The 18,800-nt window shown below is 64.6% G+C and overlaps 1 protein-coding gene across 1 annotated transcript in view; it reads right to left on the bottom strand.

Moving 5' to 3' along the window:
* Positions 1 to 18,182, bottom strand: part of ADGRB1 (adhesion G protein-coupled receptor B1) — a 96,984-nt gene extending 78,802 nt beyond the window's left edge. Inside the window, 2 exon segments of the mRNA XM_033202934.1 lie at positions 3,411 to 4,413; positions 18,020 to 18,182. Coding sequence (XP_033058825.1) covers positions 3,411 to 4,194 — 784 coding nt within the window. The 5' untranslated portion in view covers positions 4,195 to 4,413; positions 18,020 to 18,182.
* Between the last annotated feature and the right edge of the window lie 618 nt (positions 18,183 to 18,800).

Raw genomic sequence — 18,800 nt, 5'->3', positions numbered from 1 at the left:
CTAGGGTCTGAACAGTCTCTGGGCCCGGGTGACCACATGCCACTCCCTCCTGCACAAGATGACAAGCTCCCTGCTTCATGTTGCCAGCAGCCGAGTCAATGTACCCTCCAGCCATCTTTCCATAAGGCCAATGGCCCCTGCCCCACAGCCTTTACCTGTGTTCTGTCAAAATTGCTGCACAGAGCCCAGCCTCGATACACACATTCACACCATGCCTGCATGTGGCGCACACAAGCACGTGTGTATGGTATGCACACATGCACACACACACTTGCACCCACACTTACATGGGTGCACACACACTACATAGATGCATGAGCACATATGCACACACATGTATACCATGCATACAAACATGGGCACATGCCACACTTGCACACATACATGCGTGAACACACATGCACGCACAGCATACTTGCATGAATACATGTGTGAACACACATCCTCCCACCTCCTTCTGAGCACCACTTCCAAACATTCCCTTTCTCAGAATCTCCGTGCACACCCCGAGCTGCTCGAATATCCCTGCCTCTAGTCTATCTCTGCTCCCTGAGCCCTCTAGAGTCTCCCTGCCTAAGAATACGGGAGGATATTGATATTTCATTGTCAACATCGCTTCTGCTCAGAAACACTTCACCCCTGTTCTCATTCCTCAGGGCAATCTAGGAAACAAGATATTTTCACTCTTTCTGTTTTAAAGATGAGGGGCCTGAGGGGATGAGATAGCTGATGGAATTGGCCCAGGGACACACAGCAAGCCGGGTCAGGCTGGGATTTGAACCCAGGCCCTGGGGCTTTGCATATGTGGCTCAGAAGCTATTTTCAAGCATCCATTGCCCCTCCCTCGCCCTGCCCTGGTGCTCCAGGTGTCAGAGCTGCCTGTTCACATGACACTGCCAGCTGGCTGCCTCACAGGCAGCTCACACTCAAGTCCCACTCTGACCTCCAGATCTTCTTCTCCCTGCCACCCCCAGCCCCACTTCCTCAACTCAGCCGACATCCTCCTTTCTGGTGGGACACCTGGGAGGAGCTCCATGCCCATGTCCACATCCTTTCATCAGTAAGTCGATCATCAGCTGCACCCCCAAGGACCTCCTCTTCCCTCCCGCTGCTGCTGCTACGTCCTGACCAGGCCAGTGGCAGTCCCCTCCTGAATGCCTGCACCGGCTGCCAGCCTGTCTCAGGCTTCCCCTTGGGGCTGGCGTCTGTTCTGCACTCACAGCCCAACCATCTGGCTCTTCTGCCCAAAGCCCTGCTAAGGCCCTTGGGTTCCCAAGATAACGTGGGATCTGCCACGGGAGGCCCGACCGCCTTACACCCCAGGGTCCCTGCACTCAGTCGGTGGCCAGTGAGGGGTGAAGCTCGGCGCTCCCTCTGACACCCACGTCACACGGTGCCCCAGCCTCTCCATGCATCACATGCGTCTGTCCCGCCAGAGCTTTCCAACAAGCTCCATGCTGCTCCGAGCACTCTCAGGAATGGCAGAGCTGCTGCCCCCTAAAGCTGCTAACAACCAGCTCCCCAGTAGGGGGTGAAATCTTGGGCCGGGCCCCTGAGACCCACCAATCAGAGGGAAACACCCTGCAAAGGAGTTGGTATTCTGCCAAGGAAGGAACCAAGGCTCCGAGGGGTTAAGTGACCAGGAGTGGCAGGTGTGCCTGTGACCGCTGGGCCCAGTCTTCCTACAGCCTCCCACCTCCCAAACCATCTACCGCCCCATCTCTGCTCCCTGAAAGAGCCCTCCATACTCTGCTTTGTTCTCTCCCCAGTCCCCCTCAGGTGCTCATCCCTGCCACACCATGGAAGCTGCCCTCGCCAAGGCTATAGTGGGCTCCAGTCTGCCCAGTGGGGGCTTGGTCCTCAGCCCCTCCCACCCAGCCGCTGGCAGCACCTGACACAGCTGATGTGCCCACCTGTCCTGACACAGGATGACCACTTGGCTTCCTGGCCCCCCACTGCCCAGGGGCACTGCCTCCCTCCTCCTCGGGCCTCATTCCTGTCCCTCCTTCCCCTGGCCCCTCTCTAGCCCCACTCACAGCCTCACAGAGGCTTCTCATCTGGGATCCATGGCCCCGCGTCTTGGGTAGAACCATGCTCCAGCATAACTGGCTTCCTTTGTAGTCCTGTGTAGCCTGTTTTGTGCCTTTAAACACAAAATTCTGAGGAGGAGTCCACAGGCCTCACTGGCCCCAGAGAAGTCAAGGCCCCTGGATACCCCTAAGAGTCCCACGGCCCCAAGATGGCCCTCCAGCCTGGAGTACACAGCCTGGCCTCACCCCCAAACACCCGATGTACGCAGTCGGCCCCTGCCTGGCATTGCAAACTCAAACCCCTCCAATCCCCCAGTCCTCCCAGATGCTCCGACCAAAACCCTGGGCTTCCTTTCCTTTCTTGCACGTCACCCGTCAGCAAGGGGTCTCCATGCCTTAGGTGTGTACAGGACCCATCCCCTGCACTGAGGCCCACTGAGCCCCCACAAGGTTCTACCCCGAGGACCCTGCTCCTGTGCAGGTTCCTGTCTCATTAGCAGGAAAAGTCAGTGTCCCAGAGGCTGGCAGCCCCACAGGACTGGCCCCTGCCCCTCTGTGCTCTCTGGGCACAAAGCCACCCAGGCCTCTGCACTTGCCGTTCTCTCTTCTGGCATGAGGTTCTCCCACCTCTCCCAGAGCTTTGAACAAGGTTCCTGGTCCTCATAGCCTCCCTGACCTCCAGGTACAATGGCAACCCTGCCGTGAGGGGCTGGCCCTGCCTGGTTCTTGTGCAAGGTTCTCATCGCTGCCCGACGCCTGGCTGCTCGCGTCTTCTTGCTTAGGGCTTTCCTTCCTCCCTTACGCAGCTTCCTGAGAACAGGGATCTCGAGGGTTTTCACTGCTGCAGCCCCAGCCCCAGCACCTAGAGCGCATGGCAGATGTGGTTCATCCACCCAGACCATACTCAACCCAAAACCTCATCTCCTGACCACATCTCCACAGAGCCCACCTGCCCATCTTTCCACGCAGCCCGAGTCCCCAGGAGCATCATCCAGCCCCACAGGCTCCTGCAGCCCCCAGCCCCCAGTCCCTGCAGCCTCTGACTCATTAAAGTTGTCCTGCGGGAGAGAAAGGGTGGCTTCAACGCTCAACAAGCACCCACCGAGTGCCTGGGCTGGCCCTGCACACTTGCAGTGACCTTCACTCTTACTCTGTGCACAGGTGGATGGAGCAGGCGCCTGGGAGGGTGCCAGGGTGCCTACTCCCCAGACAGTGGTGCTAACCAGGGCAGCCCTGCGGAAGAAGACCCTCACCCACCTCCCCTGCCCACTCACCTCCGCCTGTCCGCCCACTTCCTCCATCCACCCGCCTCCCCTGTCTGCTCACCTCCCCCTATCTGCCCACCTCCCCTGTCCGAAGGTTTCCCCGCCAGTCCCTCACCTGTGGCGCCGTGCCCGCCCCGGTCCTGGGTCAGGCTGGTGAGGCAGTTTTCAGGGCCACCAGCCACCGCATCTCTCAAGCAGACATCCCCGCGGGGGGCCAGGGGGCCAGCGGCAGGACCGCCCGCCTCGCCGCCCAGGCAGGCACAGGGGGTCTGCATGATCCCGCAGGGGTGCGAGCTGCGGCTACCGGCCAGACACGCGTCCAGCCAGCGGCACAGCATCTGACAGGCGGCACGGCTGGGGTTGCGGTTCCCCACCACTAGGTACTCCACGGAGAAGTCGTCGCTGGGGCCCGGCGGCCCAACCCGGGGCCCGAGTTCGTCGTCCTGGGGCGGCTGCTGGCGCCGCATCTGCAGAAACTGCTTGCTGGCCTGCAGGAAGGCCAGGGGTGCGGAGGGATCGCAGAGCCGCAGCACCTCGTCGAAGCTCTCCACGCCCAGGTAGGTGCGCGTGGACTCGAGGAAAGAGTCGAACTGGTAGGTGCGGACGCGGCCGGGGCCGCTGCAGGGCACGGGCGCCTTGGCCACCTTCATGTAGAGAGTGTAGCGCCGCGGATCCGGGTTGCGCAGCGTCCAGGAACAGCGCGAGGCGTTGGCCGGGAACACAGCGGCCGCTGAGAAGTAGCCGAAGAACTTTCCCTGCACCAGCGTGGCGCACGGCTCGTGCCCGGACCCCGTGTCTGCTCCGGCGGCAGCCCGCGCGCGGCGCCCCAGCAGCAGCAGCAGCAGCAGCAGCGGGGCGAGGATCCAGACGGGGCCCGGGGCGGCGGCCTGGCCCCTCATCCTAGCTCGCGGGGCCGCCGGGGTTCCGCGGGCTGGGCAGGCAGGCACGGGCCAGGCCTTGACATGCCAGGGTCCGGCGGCGGGCAGGGCCGGCCCGGCGGGGGCAGGGAGGCGGGGCAAGGGTGGGATGGGAGAGGGCCCCGCTTCAGGTGACAGAGAGGGCAGCAACGGCTTCTAAAGTCCAGGGCCCTGGTGCCAGCCTGTGGCCACCAGCAGCATCTGGAAGAGAAAGAGCAGAGGGTCAGAGTGAGCCCCTGGGGAGTCGTGGGCTCTGGGTGGGGGGGGGGGGGGGGCGGGAGCTGTCTCAGAGGAGGCAGCTCAGCCGGCTCCCAACGAGGGCAGGAGGACTTTGGGCCGCAGACACAGGCCCTGGCACCTTCCCAGGCACCTGCTCCGTCCACCTGTCTGTCTGCCACCCACCAGCATGACCACCTGCAGGGGCAGCGGCCCAGCTTGGGGACCAAAGTACCTCCGCCTCTACCCAAGCCTGAGCAGGGAGGGCTGGCACTCCACCTGGGGCTTTTGGCGGTACGCTTTTGCTCAGGCAGCCTGGCGTGGCTCCCGGGGGCCCTGGCCTGCCTGCCTGCCCGCTCCCCTCACTCTGCGTGGCTGCCCCTCTGTGAGTGAAGGGTGCAGCTCTCTCAGGCTCTCTCTCTCCTGCTGACCTTGGTCCCTCCTCTCTAACCTTCCTCCTTCCCGGGAAGATTCTGCAAACCCGGGGGAAGGGAAGTGGGCCCGGAGCACAGGAGAAAGGTTACTCGGGCCATTCCCCAGCCTCCGGTCTGGCCCCCGAGCCCCTTCTAAGGCTTGGGGAGCAGGAAGGGGGTGCAGAGCCTCAACAACAGTTGACTGGATCTTTGGGGTGAGAGGGGTTCAGATTTGGTGCCCCCAGGACTGCCCTCTGCAGCCTCCAGCATCCTGTACCCAGCTGGTGCTCCTGCCAGGAAGCTCTCTTTCGGCCCTCCCACGTGCCCCCTCACGCCCTAAAGCTGCAGGCACAGGGCCTGGGACGGGATGGAGAGGGGGATGGAGCCACCAGGAGCCACCTCACCTCCACCCCTCCTCTGCAAGGCTAGCATTACTTCCCATCATTCATGATGGGAAAACTGAGACACAGAGAGAATGCATCATTTACCCCTGTCACAGTGAGTGGGTGGGAGAACCTGTACATGAGCCCCAGGCTGACCCCAAATTTGTGCCACCAGGAGACACCTCCCAGCTCCAGGAGAGGGCCCAGGTTGAGTGACTGCCCACTCACACTGGCACAGGTGAGCAGAGGCACAGTGAAGGCCCTGGATCGGGGGCTGCCCTGGGCCCAGTGGGCATCCACCTTGCTGTGGAGCTTGGCAAGCTCCTTCTGCCTACAGACCTCAGTCTCCTCATCACCTCCAAGGCCTCTGGCCAGGCCGTCCATCCCACCCAGCAGCCGAGCCAGTGCGGGAGGGAGGGGAGCTGCAGCCAGTCTCCCTCCCCCAGGCCACCCGGCCTCCTGGTGGGGATGCCTCCGCTCTGCTGACCACGCAAATGCTGGTTGCCCGCCCACGGGACTTGCCGCTTCCTGTTGCCCAGGCCCAGCTGGCCGGCAACACAAGGTCAGTCACGGCTCTGCAGTCCCCTCCTGGCGTCCTTCCTGCATAGCCTTGTAGGCAGAGTAGGGAGCTGGGCCCAGGCAGCCTCGAAGCCTGGTCCCGGCCTGAGCAGAGGCTCTGAGCCCATGGGAGCCAGGAGGCCGAAGGCTGGACTCAGGCTGTGCCTGGGACTGCAGAGTGGCCCCGGACAAGTCTCTCACCACAGAGCCTCAGTTTCCTCATCTGTAAAGTGGGATGGGTGCCCCACTGCTCTCAGCAAGAGGTTAAGAGCTGGGTGGGGGAATTTTAGCCAGGGGGGTGCAGGAAGTGCTCCCAGCAGGGGAAGGAAGCTGACTGGGGCTTCTGGATCCGGGGACAGACATGGCCCAACCTGCCCTCCATGGTCTTGTTCCTGGCAAACATTCTGGGCTCCCAAGAGAAAAGTTTCTTTTAAAGGGGTAAACTTCCAATACAATCTTCCCATCCTGGCTCCTTGGTGGCAGACCTGGGAAGGTGCTGCCATGTCCTCTGCCTCCTGGAAGCCTTCCTCCAGTCCTGCCCCCAGACATGCTTGGCTGGGTGGGCTTGGACAAGGCATGGAAAAGCTGGGCTGTCCTGGGCGCCCCCCACCATCCCATGGAGAGACAGTGGCTGTGGGCAGGTCCCACCTGCCTGTGTGAGTCCCACCCAGCCTCACCTCGCGCTACAGTCCCAGGGTAAGCCCAGTCCTGGGTGAGTATTTGCAGAGCCTGGCAGAGCACCAGTCCCAACTGGTGCTGACCCAGCATGACCTTGACCCCTCCACAGGCCAGCCAGCCTCACTGCCCCACATGCCCCTCCAAGTGCCAAGGAGGCCCCAGGCAATCCTGTTAGCCCTGACCCTGACTTGGTGTCACCCCCAGATGCACCACCTTCCCCCAGAGGGACCCGCACAGCTCAAGATGCCAGGGCCCACCTCTCCCCTCCTCATCCCAGGCCCTGGCAGCTCCACCCCACAGCCTTCCTAGGCTGGGGCAGGTTCCTGGGACCTGCCGTGCCAGGAGTGGGCACAGGAGCTGGGGTGCACAAGGACCAGCCACTGTGGGCCTTTGGCCGGGCATGGAGTCTTTAGTGCCTCGGTCATCCCATCTGGAAACTGGTACAACCTGGCAGCCTGGAAGGGGGGCATAGCCTCATAAGCCCAGGTGGCCACAATGCGGCTGGTGTCCGCAACGCCATGTGGACTGTGCAGGCTAGGGAGGGGTGTCCCAGGACAGGCTCCAGCTAGGTGAGAAAACACAGAAGAGTCCATCCCAGGTTCACAGGGAGACAGGATGTGTGCCAGGCACTCTGTGGCTGAGGCACCCCGTTACAGATCCAGTTTACAGATGGGCACAGAGGGGCCGTGCCTTGGTGGAGGCTCACAGCTGGTACTGGACACCTGAGCCTGGAATTCAGCTTGGGCCTGCGGGTCACCACCCATGCTCTCTGCACAGCATGGCCCCGCATGGCCCCAGAGCAGGTGGACGAGGGCGTACCCCTGGCACTTTCCCCGGGCCCTTGAGAGCCGAGCCGAGTGGAGGCCTCCTGGCACACCCTAGGGCCTTAGCATCACTGGTCACCCCTCATTGTCACCAGCTCACTCCACCCCTTGAGCCCTCTTGGGGGTGTGAGTCTCACCCTGTAGGCAAGAGGTGGCAAAGGGGATGAGAAGCAGCTGGTGCTCCCATCAGAACCGCCCCTTAGAAGGCCCATCCTCGCAGTGCTGGGGTCACCCTGGGGGTGATGACCTGAGGGAGGGGTGTGAGGGCCAGGAGTGGCCATGGGGAAGGAGAGTGGTCAGGAGGGGGAAGGAGGAGGTCCCAGCACCAGCCAGGCATGGAAGCTGTGCATGGCCCGCTTCTGGCCTGGAGAGGGAGGAGGTAGGAGGTACCTGTAGGGAGGAGGGGCTAAGGTCTGGCAGGGCAACGCCCAGTGCCCCGGCAGGGACCTGGGACCTCAGGGGACTATCTCAGGGAGGGCCCATCCCTGGGATTCTTAAACCTTGAAGCCCTGGGGTTCCACAGGCGGGACCACAAGTGCCATCAGCAAGTCGGTGGGGGGGTGTGGGGAAGGAGGGCTCAGGTTACTTCCCAGCTCCCCAGTGTCCGCTAAGATATCTCTGACTGAGCTGCTCCCCGCGCAGGCCTTGGGAGAAGCCCTATTGGCCAGAAGGCCGGCCCAGCTGACATGAATTTGAGACCCACAGAACCGGCCCAACCCTGCCTTTTCTGGTTGGGCCACTGGGCAACGCTGGGCAGGAGCTCAGGCCGTTGTCTTGGCTGATAGCCCCTGAGCCTGCCAGTGGGCACGGGCCCCCTCCAACCTGCCACATTCACCCTCTGCCCTGCCTCCAGCAGACCCACCCATCCCTGAGCCAGCCGAGGTCTCCTGCACCCCACCTGCCCGCAACCCTCCAATGGGACCACTCCAAGACAGGCCCAGGCAGGCAGAGAGCTGGCCAAGGCTGGGGTAACCAGGGACCACCTCCTGAGGCTCCTGTCCCCCCATGCCAGGCCCGAGCCAGGCACTGCAGCCCAGGTCACATGGCCGCAGTGTTGGCTGACAGTCTAGCTGAGACGGGGTGGGGCATGCAGGGTAGGCTACTGGTCCTTCCTGGCACCCAGGGTGGCATCCCAGAGGGGTCAGCACCTGAGTGGGGCCCTGAGGATGAGTGGGTCCCTCTGCCTGCGGGGGGTAGGAGTGGGCCTGTGTAGTGTCCGGGCCAGGAGGAAGGTTAATGCGGACAGGGTCACAGGAGACTTCCAGTGTGCAAGTGGAGGAGGGGCTGGTGGCCCCTACTGAGATGTGGACGGGGAGAAGCAGATGTGTGTGTGTCAATGTGTGTGTGCACGAGTGCATGTGCATGTGTGCACACGTGTGCCTGTGTGTGCCCAAGTGCATATGTGTGTGCACGTGTGCTTGTGTGCCTGTGAGTGTGCATATGTGAGCATGAACACACACATGTGGCACATTTATACAAAGCCACGTGGCAGTGGGACAGCCTGGGCTTAGGGCTGTACTTGCTGGGATGCGGGGCCAGAGATGGGGCTGGGAGAGGAGGGCGTGCCCCACAGGCTATGTTTAGCGAGAACCACAGTCACGGCCTTGGAGAAAGGGGTCCAAGTCTGAGGCCAGCAATGGCTCCACCCTGGGGCAGCTGCTGTGGTATCTGCACAGCCGCACCTCCAGCCTCGGCTCCCCTGGGCTGGCTCACCCTCCTCCCCTCAGCCACACCTGAGCTCCCAGGTCCCCTCAGTTGGGAGGATGCCCCGGGGCCCCAGGGGTTGGCCCTGGCCCCTCAAAATCCAAGCTCTGTACTTCTCCAGCAGGTGCTTTGATTTCCCCAGCAGGCCTTTCCAGCCTCATCCTCCAAAGGCCTGCTCTACGCAGCAGTCAGGGACGCTGAAGGTTGAGGCCTGGCTGACCCCTGAGTCCACCCCAAGCCAGGCCTCCACCATGAAGACAGCAAGCTCCGGGCATCCGGGCCACAGGTGACAGGGTGGGAGAGGCTCATGGGCTGCCCCCATTGCTGGGGGACCAGTGTGGGGGACCAGTGTGGGGCTGGCCATTTCTGTCTTTAAGTGTTACAATTTAGTGGCAAAACCGTCATCAACTGTCTTGCAGAGAAGTGAGCAACTGTCTTCGTCCCCATCACAGGCCACTTGTCTGGTCATTGGTTTCCATATCTTGGCCTGGGTAACGGCAGTTCCCGCTACCTACTGCCCCTTGGCTTCCCAAGGACAGTGACCAATTACCAGCAAAGCCCTCACAGGTTCCTGCCTTTCTCGTCACCTTCTCCAGGGTCAAACTGCCCTTGTTGTCAGGAAGCTCTTTCTGGTGTCTAGCCCCCATCTCTTCTGCTGCAGAGGAGGCTGGCCAGCTTCTGCGAGGTGGCCTAAGGGCAGGGAGGGGAGTGCTGCTGGTCTCTGGGCAGAGGTGACAGGGAGAGGGCCTGGGCTGGCAGACAGGGGACCCAGAGAGGTGGGACAGCAGGAGCCAGCCACGCGGGGCCAGGGAGCAGAGTTGGGATCCACGGTGAGGGGAAGAGGGCACCAGCATTCACTACGCACTGACCGCAGGCCAGCAACGGGCCTGAGATTATACACGAACCCCTCCTTCAATCTCATAGCTTCTGCATGAGGTGGGAGAGGCAGTGACCCCCATCACGGACACCCTCAGATGAGAGGCACTGCAGCCACCTCCCACCGCCATCCTGTGCCTGTGCAAACTGCACACACACACACCCCACCCTGCCACCAGGCCTGGGTTCCAATCACGCCCTGCACCTCGGTTTCTCTACCATCCCACCCGGGGCGGTGGATGCTGTCCAAGGCCCTTCTCTCAGGGGCACTGGGGCTCCTCCGTGAGGCTCAGCACCCCATGCCCCCTCTGGGTCCAGTCCACACCGGACAGACCCGACCCTGGGCCCAGGCCTCCTGCATCCCCTCCCCGCCCACCCCAGGCCACCAATGGCATCCCCAGACACCAGCCACAAAAGGCACTCTGTTGTCCTGCCGGCCCTCTGAACAGTGCCCGCCTGTGTGTCCCGAGAAAAGGCTGCACGGGGGGAGGGGCGGGGTGGGCACCCTCGGCACCGACTGCCCAGGGGGCTGGGAGGCAGACGGCTGGCCTTCCTCGTTCAGGGTGCCTACGGCCCCCATTCAAGCGGCCTGGTCACCGGAAGCAGAGGCAGCACCGTCCCCCGCCTGTGAGGTCCTGGCAAGGCCCCTGACGTGGGCCCAGGACAACTTATTTGTGTCTCAGGGGTTCAGAGCCATGAGAAGTGGGCCAGAGAGTCAGGGACTAGCCAAGCCAAGGAGGGGGTGCCAAGATAGCCTCCCCCACACAGGGTGACCCCCAGATGCCACCTGCCCTACCCCAGCTTGTGCCAACTACACCCCCACTGGCCAACCTGCAGGGTAGCTAAGCCCGCCCATAGGGAGCCCAGGTCACGTGCCACCCACAGCAGAGGCAGGCCGGGGTGGGCAGGGCTGCCAGCAGGGTCGGACCCCCTGGGGGTGGTCCCCCAAGGGCGTGGTAGTCCACCATGTTCACAGGGCCTGCCAGGTCCAGCCCCACCCAGCTGCCTGGGCACAGGGGTGCCCAAAGAATCTGGCCAGAGCTGCTGGCGGGGAGAGAAAGGCCCTTCCTACAGAGACCACTGCTGGAGCTGAGGCAGAAGGGGCCCTGTGCTGTGCCAAGCTCTGCTCTGGCTGGCCCCATGCTCTGCCCTGGCACACAGACCTTCATCCGACCCCCCACCCGCAGAGGGCAAGGTGATCGCAGCCTGCAATTCCCCAGACATGGATACAGGCCCAGAGGGACCAACCGGCCCCCAGTGACTCCAGGGAAAATAGGAGCTATGTTACCCCTCATCCCACCCAACTGTCCCAGACCACCTTGGCCCGGCGTCAGACACCAGCTTTCCAATGGCCCTCAGGCTCCGGTCCTCACTGCACCTCCCCTAGTCTAGGGCTCATCACCCCACGCCACCTGCAGGCCCTAAAGATGCTCCCTGTGCTGAAGCTCCTGGGCCTCTGTCCCCGCCCTGCTGCACTGAGGTCCCAGGCACACTCCGCAGCCGGTCCGAGGCCAGAGTGAGGAGGGTTACCTTGCCTAGGAATTGCCCTTTAGGGCAGGGCTGCCCGGCCAGGCGGTGAGCCCCTAGCAGCAGTATGGGGGCCTGAGGAAGAGGCTGCATTCAGCCTGGACTCCACAGTGGCTGGTCTCCTGACTTGAGGACCCCTAAGAGGAGGCTGTACCCTGGGAGCAGGCCCCAACCCAGGCCTCCACCCCACCACGGCGGGCAGGCAGTTATGTGGCGATGGGGAGGAACAGCTGCAGCCAGCGTCCAGCATCTGGGAGGATCGAGACCGAGGGAGAGAGTAGGTGTGTCCAGCAGGTGAGCAGCCTTGGCACAAGGCGGGGCTGGAGGATGCATGTGTGGCTGTGTGCACTGTGTGCGTGTGTGCATGGGGTGCTGAGTCCAAGTGAAAGCTGTGCAGGTGTGAGCGGTGTGTGTGAGCGAGTGTGGGGAACAATGTGCGTGTTCCAGCTGAGCTACACACCTGAGTGTGCACATGTGTGTGTGCTACCGGGGGGTGACGAAGCGTGTGCACGTGCAGGGTGAGTGCACGCTCCTTTTGTGAGTTACAAGTGTGTGCACTGTTCAAGGGCTGTGCACGTGCATGTGTGCAGGTGTGTGAGCAAGTGTGTGCACACAGTGCGTTGCCAGCATGTGGGTCTGCACACGTCTTGCAGGTGTGCGCGGGGCAGGGCGGTTCTGTGTGCGCGTCTGGGTGCGCTGTGGTGGAGAGGAAGTGTTTCTGGAGCAGCTGCCCGTGAGATCCGGGCCCGGCACAGGGACGGGCTCTCTGGAACTGGGGAACAGGGAGCGGGTGCAGAGTGCAGGGGCCCTTCTCCTCCCAGAATCCCGTTCCTTTCCCCTGGAGCTCTGAAATCCTATTTAAATGCATTCCTCTGGGGTGGCCATTACCCCAGAGGAGCTGGAACTGGGGCCTCTCCAAGACTTGTCTGGACAGCCCTACCTCTCCCTGGCACTTCACAGGGTGATGGTGTCCTGGACTCTCTGGCACTCTCCAGGACAGGCAGGTAGGGCCACCCACATTCCTGTCACAGAGATGCCAACTTAGCCTCAGAGAGGTGCTGGCCCAAAGTCGGCCTGCCAGCAGACAGGAGTGCGATTCCACTGACCGTGTGCCCCCAGGGCCTGGGAGGATCTGCTGGGATGCATGGTGGTCGGGGGTGGGGTGTGGGCTTTGCAAGGCTCCTTCCCCGCCTCACACCCAGGCCAATGCCCAGCCAGTGCCATCTTCTCAGCCTCCTGGCCGCTCCTCTGTGTTTCTTATTTCAGGGACCCCTCAACCACACATCTCAGTCAAGAGTCAGCACCCCCAAAACTGGCCCACAGCTGAGTGAGGAGTGGGGGACAGGCACCAGGACATAGGGACTGTCTCATCTCAAGGTCCACCCCAGTCTCTGAGCTCCCAGTAATCCCTGGGTCCTCCTGACCTCAGCTGCGCTGGGCCAGAACAGCTCAGTTGCTTGGTGGGCTGCAGGGGAACAGCCTGCCGCATGCTTCTCTCCCAGGAAGGCAAGTGGCTGGGGGCCCGACAGTGAAGCTGCAGAGAGGACTTCTGCTGTGCCCTTCCCCTGACCAAGCCCCAGAGAGGGATACCCTAGAGAACAGAACGCCACAAGCAGGAGGTGCTGGCAGCAGGGTGTGGCTGAGGTGGCCTGGGGGCAATGGTCGTGGGGGTGATGGGGTGGGGTGAGATGGTAGGGGAGCAGTGAGGGTGCTGCTGTCAAAAATGAGGGTGCTACGGCTGTCGAGGAGCAGGACAAAGGACAGAGAGTGGGTGTGTACATGTTTGCGTTTGTGAAACCCATGCAGGGAAGGAGGGAGGAGGGGCAGAGGTTCCCACAGGTCCATCCAGGCAGGGTAGCCCCGGACAACAGAGCCTGTGACAGGGGTGGCAGGAGGCGAGGGGACCAGGGCTCTGCAGAGGAAGGAGGCTAGTCCTTTGGTACTGATCCTATTTTTTGTTGCTTCCTCAATTAACAGAAACGAGTTAGTATGAAAAAAGAAGAGAGAGGGAGGGTGGGGCAGGAGTGGAGACGTCCGGAGTCCCTCCTCAGCGGCTGTGCTTTGTCTGTGGGGGAAGGGAGATCCTCACCATAACCCCGAGGAGCAGAGCACAGATGAGGAAAGGAGGCACCGGGGCCTGATGAAGGTCACAGAGCAGAACGCACGGCCAGCACCCCCTGGGTCCCACTCCCAGTCCCTGCCTGCGGGGGCCTCCCTGCCCCATCCCCGGACATCAACATCCAGGCTGTGTCCTCTGGATGGTGTGGTCTGTAGGTCTGAACCTCCCCTTCTTCCCCTCTGGGTGTACAGACAGGCATACATCGCGGGGCGGGGGTGCCGTGTGCACCCGTGTGCTCGTGCTGATGCGTGTTCTCGTGAGCTCACAACAGGGCGCAGGTTTTTGGGGTGGTGGCACCCTGACGTTCCGTGTTTCTTGCCTTTGTGGGGACACGTATGCCTGCTCTGGGTGTCTGCCTGCGCCTCACACCGGAGTGTGTGTTGGTGTTGGGTCTGCTGGGTGGTGCTGGGGCTGGCTGCGGCCCACTGTGATGAATGTGGCGTGCATTTTGTGCAGTGCAGCTATGGGTGTGGCAGCGGCACTCAATAGGCTGTGCACTCAGCCTCCGGACGGGCCCTATGACCTGAGGCCCATGGGGCACCCCATCTCTTCGGCATCCCCATCAGGCCAAGCCACCTACCCTGTTCAAGACCCTCCTGTGGCTCCTGACAGCAGCTCCCAGGACATGGGCCAAGACCTTCAGGGCTCAGGTCTGGCCCTGACCCCTCTGCAGCCCCCTGTCCTGCCTCCCACCTTCCTCTCCAGCTCTGGTCTATTTCTCACACCCACCCTATGCCCTGCCCCAGGGCCTTTGCACAGCCGGATCTTCCTTCTGCCCGGACCTCTGACCCCTTCATCACCCACCCACCTGCCCTTCCGTGGGATGCCTCCTGGCTGAGCCTCACTTCTAGGTCTCTGTAGGCTGCTTTCTTGCACTCCCCAGAGCCTCCTTGGCAGAGCTGCTCAGGGGCTCTTTCCTGCATATTCCCGCAGCCTCAGCGCTTGGGGGGGCATTGCACAGGACCACGCCCTCCCCCTTGCCCCCTACCCTGCTCCCAGTGCGAGGGTGTACACGTGGGCACCCACGCGTCTAGTGAGTGCCACTTCCTCTGTGTGCACGCGGGCTGTCTACAGGGGGATCCCGGGCCTGTGCGTGTTTACCCAGAAGTCACAGCTCTGCCGATGGCGCAGCTGCAGCCAGGGAGGCCGGAGGCTTCCAGAGGACAAAGGGAGGGCGTGGGCTTGCGGGCCAGGAGGGGTTGACAACACCCTGCCGGTTCCGGGTCTTTGCTGAGGGTCGGGTGTTGGGGCTTTCCTCCCAGAGTCCATCCCGTGTACACACAGCAGACCGGGGGGCAGCCCAGAGCCAGAGCCGACGGTAAAACGGGGTTTGACTAAATCCTGCCATCCGGGGCCACACTGGCGTGAGACCCGCCCCCGCCACGCACACACATGTGCAAGTCTGCATGCCTGCACACATGTGCCCCCTGCCTCCCGGACGGGCACGCACATGCATGCGCGGCACACATGGACACAAGCACGCAAATGCGCGCTCACGCCAGCGCACCGCACACGGGGACCGGGCCGGGCCGGAGAGGGGGGCTCGGGCCGAGACGCGAGGCGCGTCATGGGACCCAGCGGCGGGAGCGGATGGCGCGCGGGCTGGCGGGAGGGCGGGGGCGGCCGAGGCTGCCCAAGATGGGGCCAGAGCCGCGGGCCGGGCGCGGAGGAGACGGAAGGGCGGGCAGGGCCGCGCGGGCGCAGTGCGGGCGCCCTCTCCCGGCAGTCAGCGGCAGCGCGCCGGCCCTCCGCCCTCCGCCACTGCGGCCCCGTGCTGGCCGCCTGGGCCCGGAGCCTCGCGGCGTCCCCGGAGGACGGGCTCCGCGCCCCACGACCCACTCACGGAGGCGGGGTCGGGCTGGTCAGGGGCAGAGGGCGCCGCGGGAGGCTGCCTGGACCTCGGGCGCTTGCTTAGCCCTGCCCGGGGCCCTTCATGCTCGGCCCCGCGGCTGTGTCCGCAAGCGCAGATGGTCTTGGGACCCGGGCCGCCCGGACGCCGCAGACCCAGCACGCTGCGGACCTGGCACGTTGGATCTCGGGACGAGCGCGGAGGGTCGGGGGCTAGAAGGGATCCGAGAGCAGAGCCCGCGCCCCCATTTCATGGACGCGGTCACCGAGGTCCGAGAGGGGCCGGAGCCTGCGGGCAAGGGAAGGGCCTCGGAGGGCTCCATAACTTGGCTGCGCCCCCTCCCTAGCCCAGGATCAGGAGGAGTGCTGCCTGAGGCCGAGGCGACGGATCGCCCCCTCTCCGCCCCCGCGCGGGACCCCGGCAGGAACAAGCGCCCTTCCCTGGGATCAGAGGCGGCAAACTCCTGGCTCGAGCCCCTAGCGCAGCGCCCGCCGGCGGAGCTGCGCGCCTCTCTGGCGCATCCCTGGACTTCGCGGCTCGGTCCTCAGCCGCCGGGGCTCCCGGGCCAGCTTTCTGCCCCCCAGATCGAGGCGCAACAAGTCTGAAAGCAGCGCCAAAGAGCAGCTAGCGAGCCGAGAGGGAGGGCGTGGGGCGCCGGGCGCTCCGGGATCCCCGAACGCGCGCAACGTCCGCCTCCGGGGACCCGGCGCGGGCGACGGGCGCGCGGGACTGGCTGGGCCGGCTGCCCACACCCCCTTCCAAGGCCCCGACTGTGCGCGGACGCGGGCGCGCCCAGGAACCCCCGCCCCCTCCTTCGCCTGCTTGACCTTGCTGGGTACTCAAAGCCGGACCCGGCGGCACCCCGGCGTGCGGGCGCAGAGTTTCGCTGCCGCCCACGGGAGGGAGCGGCTCGACCTCCCTCGTTGCCTCCTGGGCAGCCGGGGTCGCAGAGGACTGGAAGACATGAGGGTTCTAGGAGACGTGATAGTCGCCTCCCCAGACCCCACACACCGTATACCACCTCCCTCCCAGATACGAAAAGGGACCCAGCTCCCCTTTCCCCGCCTCCGCCCGCGCGGCCTTTGCTGTTCCCCCGCGGCGGCTCTCGCTCCAAGGGGCGTGTGTTTGTGTCTGTGGGGGAGAGCACTAAAGGTCTGTTTGGGTTCCCAGGGTGGAGCGGGAGAACTGACCTTCCAGCCCCCTCCCCAACACAAACGCCAAGCAGCTTCTCTGGGGCAGGAGTGCAGGCCCCCTACCCGCCCACACGCCTTCCTGCCTTTCAACTACTCCGGAGTTGCAGCCCAGGAATCTGCGCCCCAGACCCGGAGGAAGAATGGGGAGGTCGCGGCGGGAACGGATGCTGAAGGAGGGCTGGCTTAGGGCTCTTCGGGTCCCAGCCTGGGCGCCTGCGCTCCAAGAAACTTAGAAGCCCAAAATAAAAGTGGAAAGGGGTAAGGTGCCCAGCGGCCTGGGGCTGGGGTGCCAGGTTAGGCGTTCTCTTCAGGCTGCCGGGGAGTGGCCAAGCAGGAGCCGCCGCGGCCAGGAGGAGGGACCCGGGCTCGGAGCCGCAGCCTCCGTCAAGCCCTCCCGGTCACCTCGCTTCGCGGTGATTCTCAGCTCCGCCGCCCCCTCCCGAGGCCGGAAGCGCTCTCTACCTTGCCCAGGGGGTCGCGGGAACCTGGGGAGAGGGCTCCTGGCCGGGTCCAGAGCCCCCAACCTCCCCAGGAGGGGGCGGGGGCCGTGCTCGTTCCTCGAGGCAGCTCTGCGCGGCTCCTAGCTAGCGCGGCGACGGCGGAGGGCCGGCGGCCTCTGCTCACCGGGAACGCGGACCCGGGAGTGCTCGGCGCTTGGAGCGGAGAGGGCACAGGGCCGGCCCAAAGTTGAGAGTGGCTTATCTGCGCGGCCTGTCCGACCCAGTGCAAAGGTAGACAAGGAGGGAAGAGCGAGGGCGTTCGCGTGGGGGTGGGGGGCGCAAAAATAGCCCTCCACCCGAAGTGGGGGAGAGAACCTCCAGGGAGTCTCCACCGCCAATGCCAGGTTACAGGGGAGGCTTCTACCGGCAAGGGCTTCGAGAAGGAGTCTGGGGTTTTCTCCTGCCTGCCCCAGGCTCTGTGCGTGGGGGGAGGACGTCTCGGGCCCCTACAATGTCTGTAGGGGCTCTGGACGTGATTAGCAGGAGGGGGACACGCTCAGGGGCTCTCCGGAGCCTGCTGCGTCTGTGTGTGGCTGTTGGGGGCCGTGGGGGCACCCTTAGGCCCCCGCCAGCGTCTGTGTGTGCTGGGGGTACCGCGGGAACGCCCTCCCCGGCCTGCCCTGTGCATGTGATGAGGAGGGGTGCCAGGCTGTGGTGTGTGGATGGGGAGGAGGCGAGCAGAGCCGAGGAGCCTCTCCTGGGTCCAGGGTCGCCCCCTCCTCAGCCTGCCCAATGCGGGCTCGCGGGGAGCTGCCACATTCCATCGCCACCGCTGGAGGAGGCAAGGGGCTGAGGGGGTAGGGGGTGGGGGTCCAAACTCCCGAGCTCTGAGCGCAAAACCTCGGAGCTGCGAAGCCCCAAACGGCGAAGTTAGGAAGTCTGGGCGCCCGCACCTTCCCCGGCCCCCTCCCACCCTCGCTGCGCCCCCACCCGCCGCGCCCCCAGCCCCCGCCGGAGCCTTCCTTACCTTCCCCAGCAGCAGCGGCCCCGCCGGCAAGGACTCGATCCGGCGAGTTGCAAATCCCCGCGAGTGCCTCGCGTCGCCGGCGGCCGAGCCGGGCGCCCGACCGGAGGTGGGGGGGGCTCCTCCAGCCGCCGCCGCCCCCGGCCCGCTCCGGGCCTCACCGAGACGCCCCCTGGAGCGCACCCGCCGGCGCACGCAGGCCCCCTCCCCTTCCCCCGCGCCTGCTGGAGCCCCCCGGGCGCCCGGAGGGTCCGGATGCCCGCGCTGCGGACGATGCTGGGCGCGCGGGCCCGGGCCGGGCCAGGACGCGGCGCGGCCGCCTGTGCTCCCGGCTCGCCGGCTCCGCGCTCGCTCCGCCGGGGCCGCCGCCAACGCCGCGCCCGCCGCCGCCGCCTGCGCCCGCCGCTCCCTCCGGCCGCCGCCGCCGCTCGGCTCCTCTCGCCTGCCCGGCTCTTCTCGCCTTTTTTCCCTTCCTGGGGAGGGGGGGGGGGGCGAGCCGAGCCGAGCCGGGGGCGGGGCGGCGCGGGGAGGAGGAGGAGGAGGCCGAGGACGAGGAGAAGGAGGAGGAGAGAGGCGAGAGCTGCTTCCCCCCACCCGGCTGCCGGCGCTCCCCAATCTCTCCTCTCTGAAACTGGATCCCGAATCGGGAGCCAGAGACTGCATTACGGATTACATCAGGCTTTATAGAGCTTCCAGATCACACATTAGAGGGGGAGCGCGAGCGGGGGGCGGGGGCGTGGGGGGAGGGGAGCGAGATAAGGGGGGGCGGATAAAATGCACACAC

This window comes from Trachypithecus francoisi, unplaced genomic scaffold (assembly GCF_009764315.1).
Source record: "Trachypithecus francoisi isolate TF-2019V2 unplaced genomic scaffold, Tfra_2.0 Lachesis_group7, whole genome shotgun sequence".
Classification (NCBI taxonomy): Eukaryota; Metazoa; Chordata; class Mammalia; order Primates; family Cercopithecidae; genus Trachypithecus; species Trachypithecus francoisi.
This window is presented reverse-complemented; position numbering and strand designations above follow the sequence as displayed.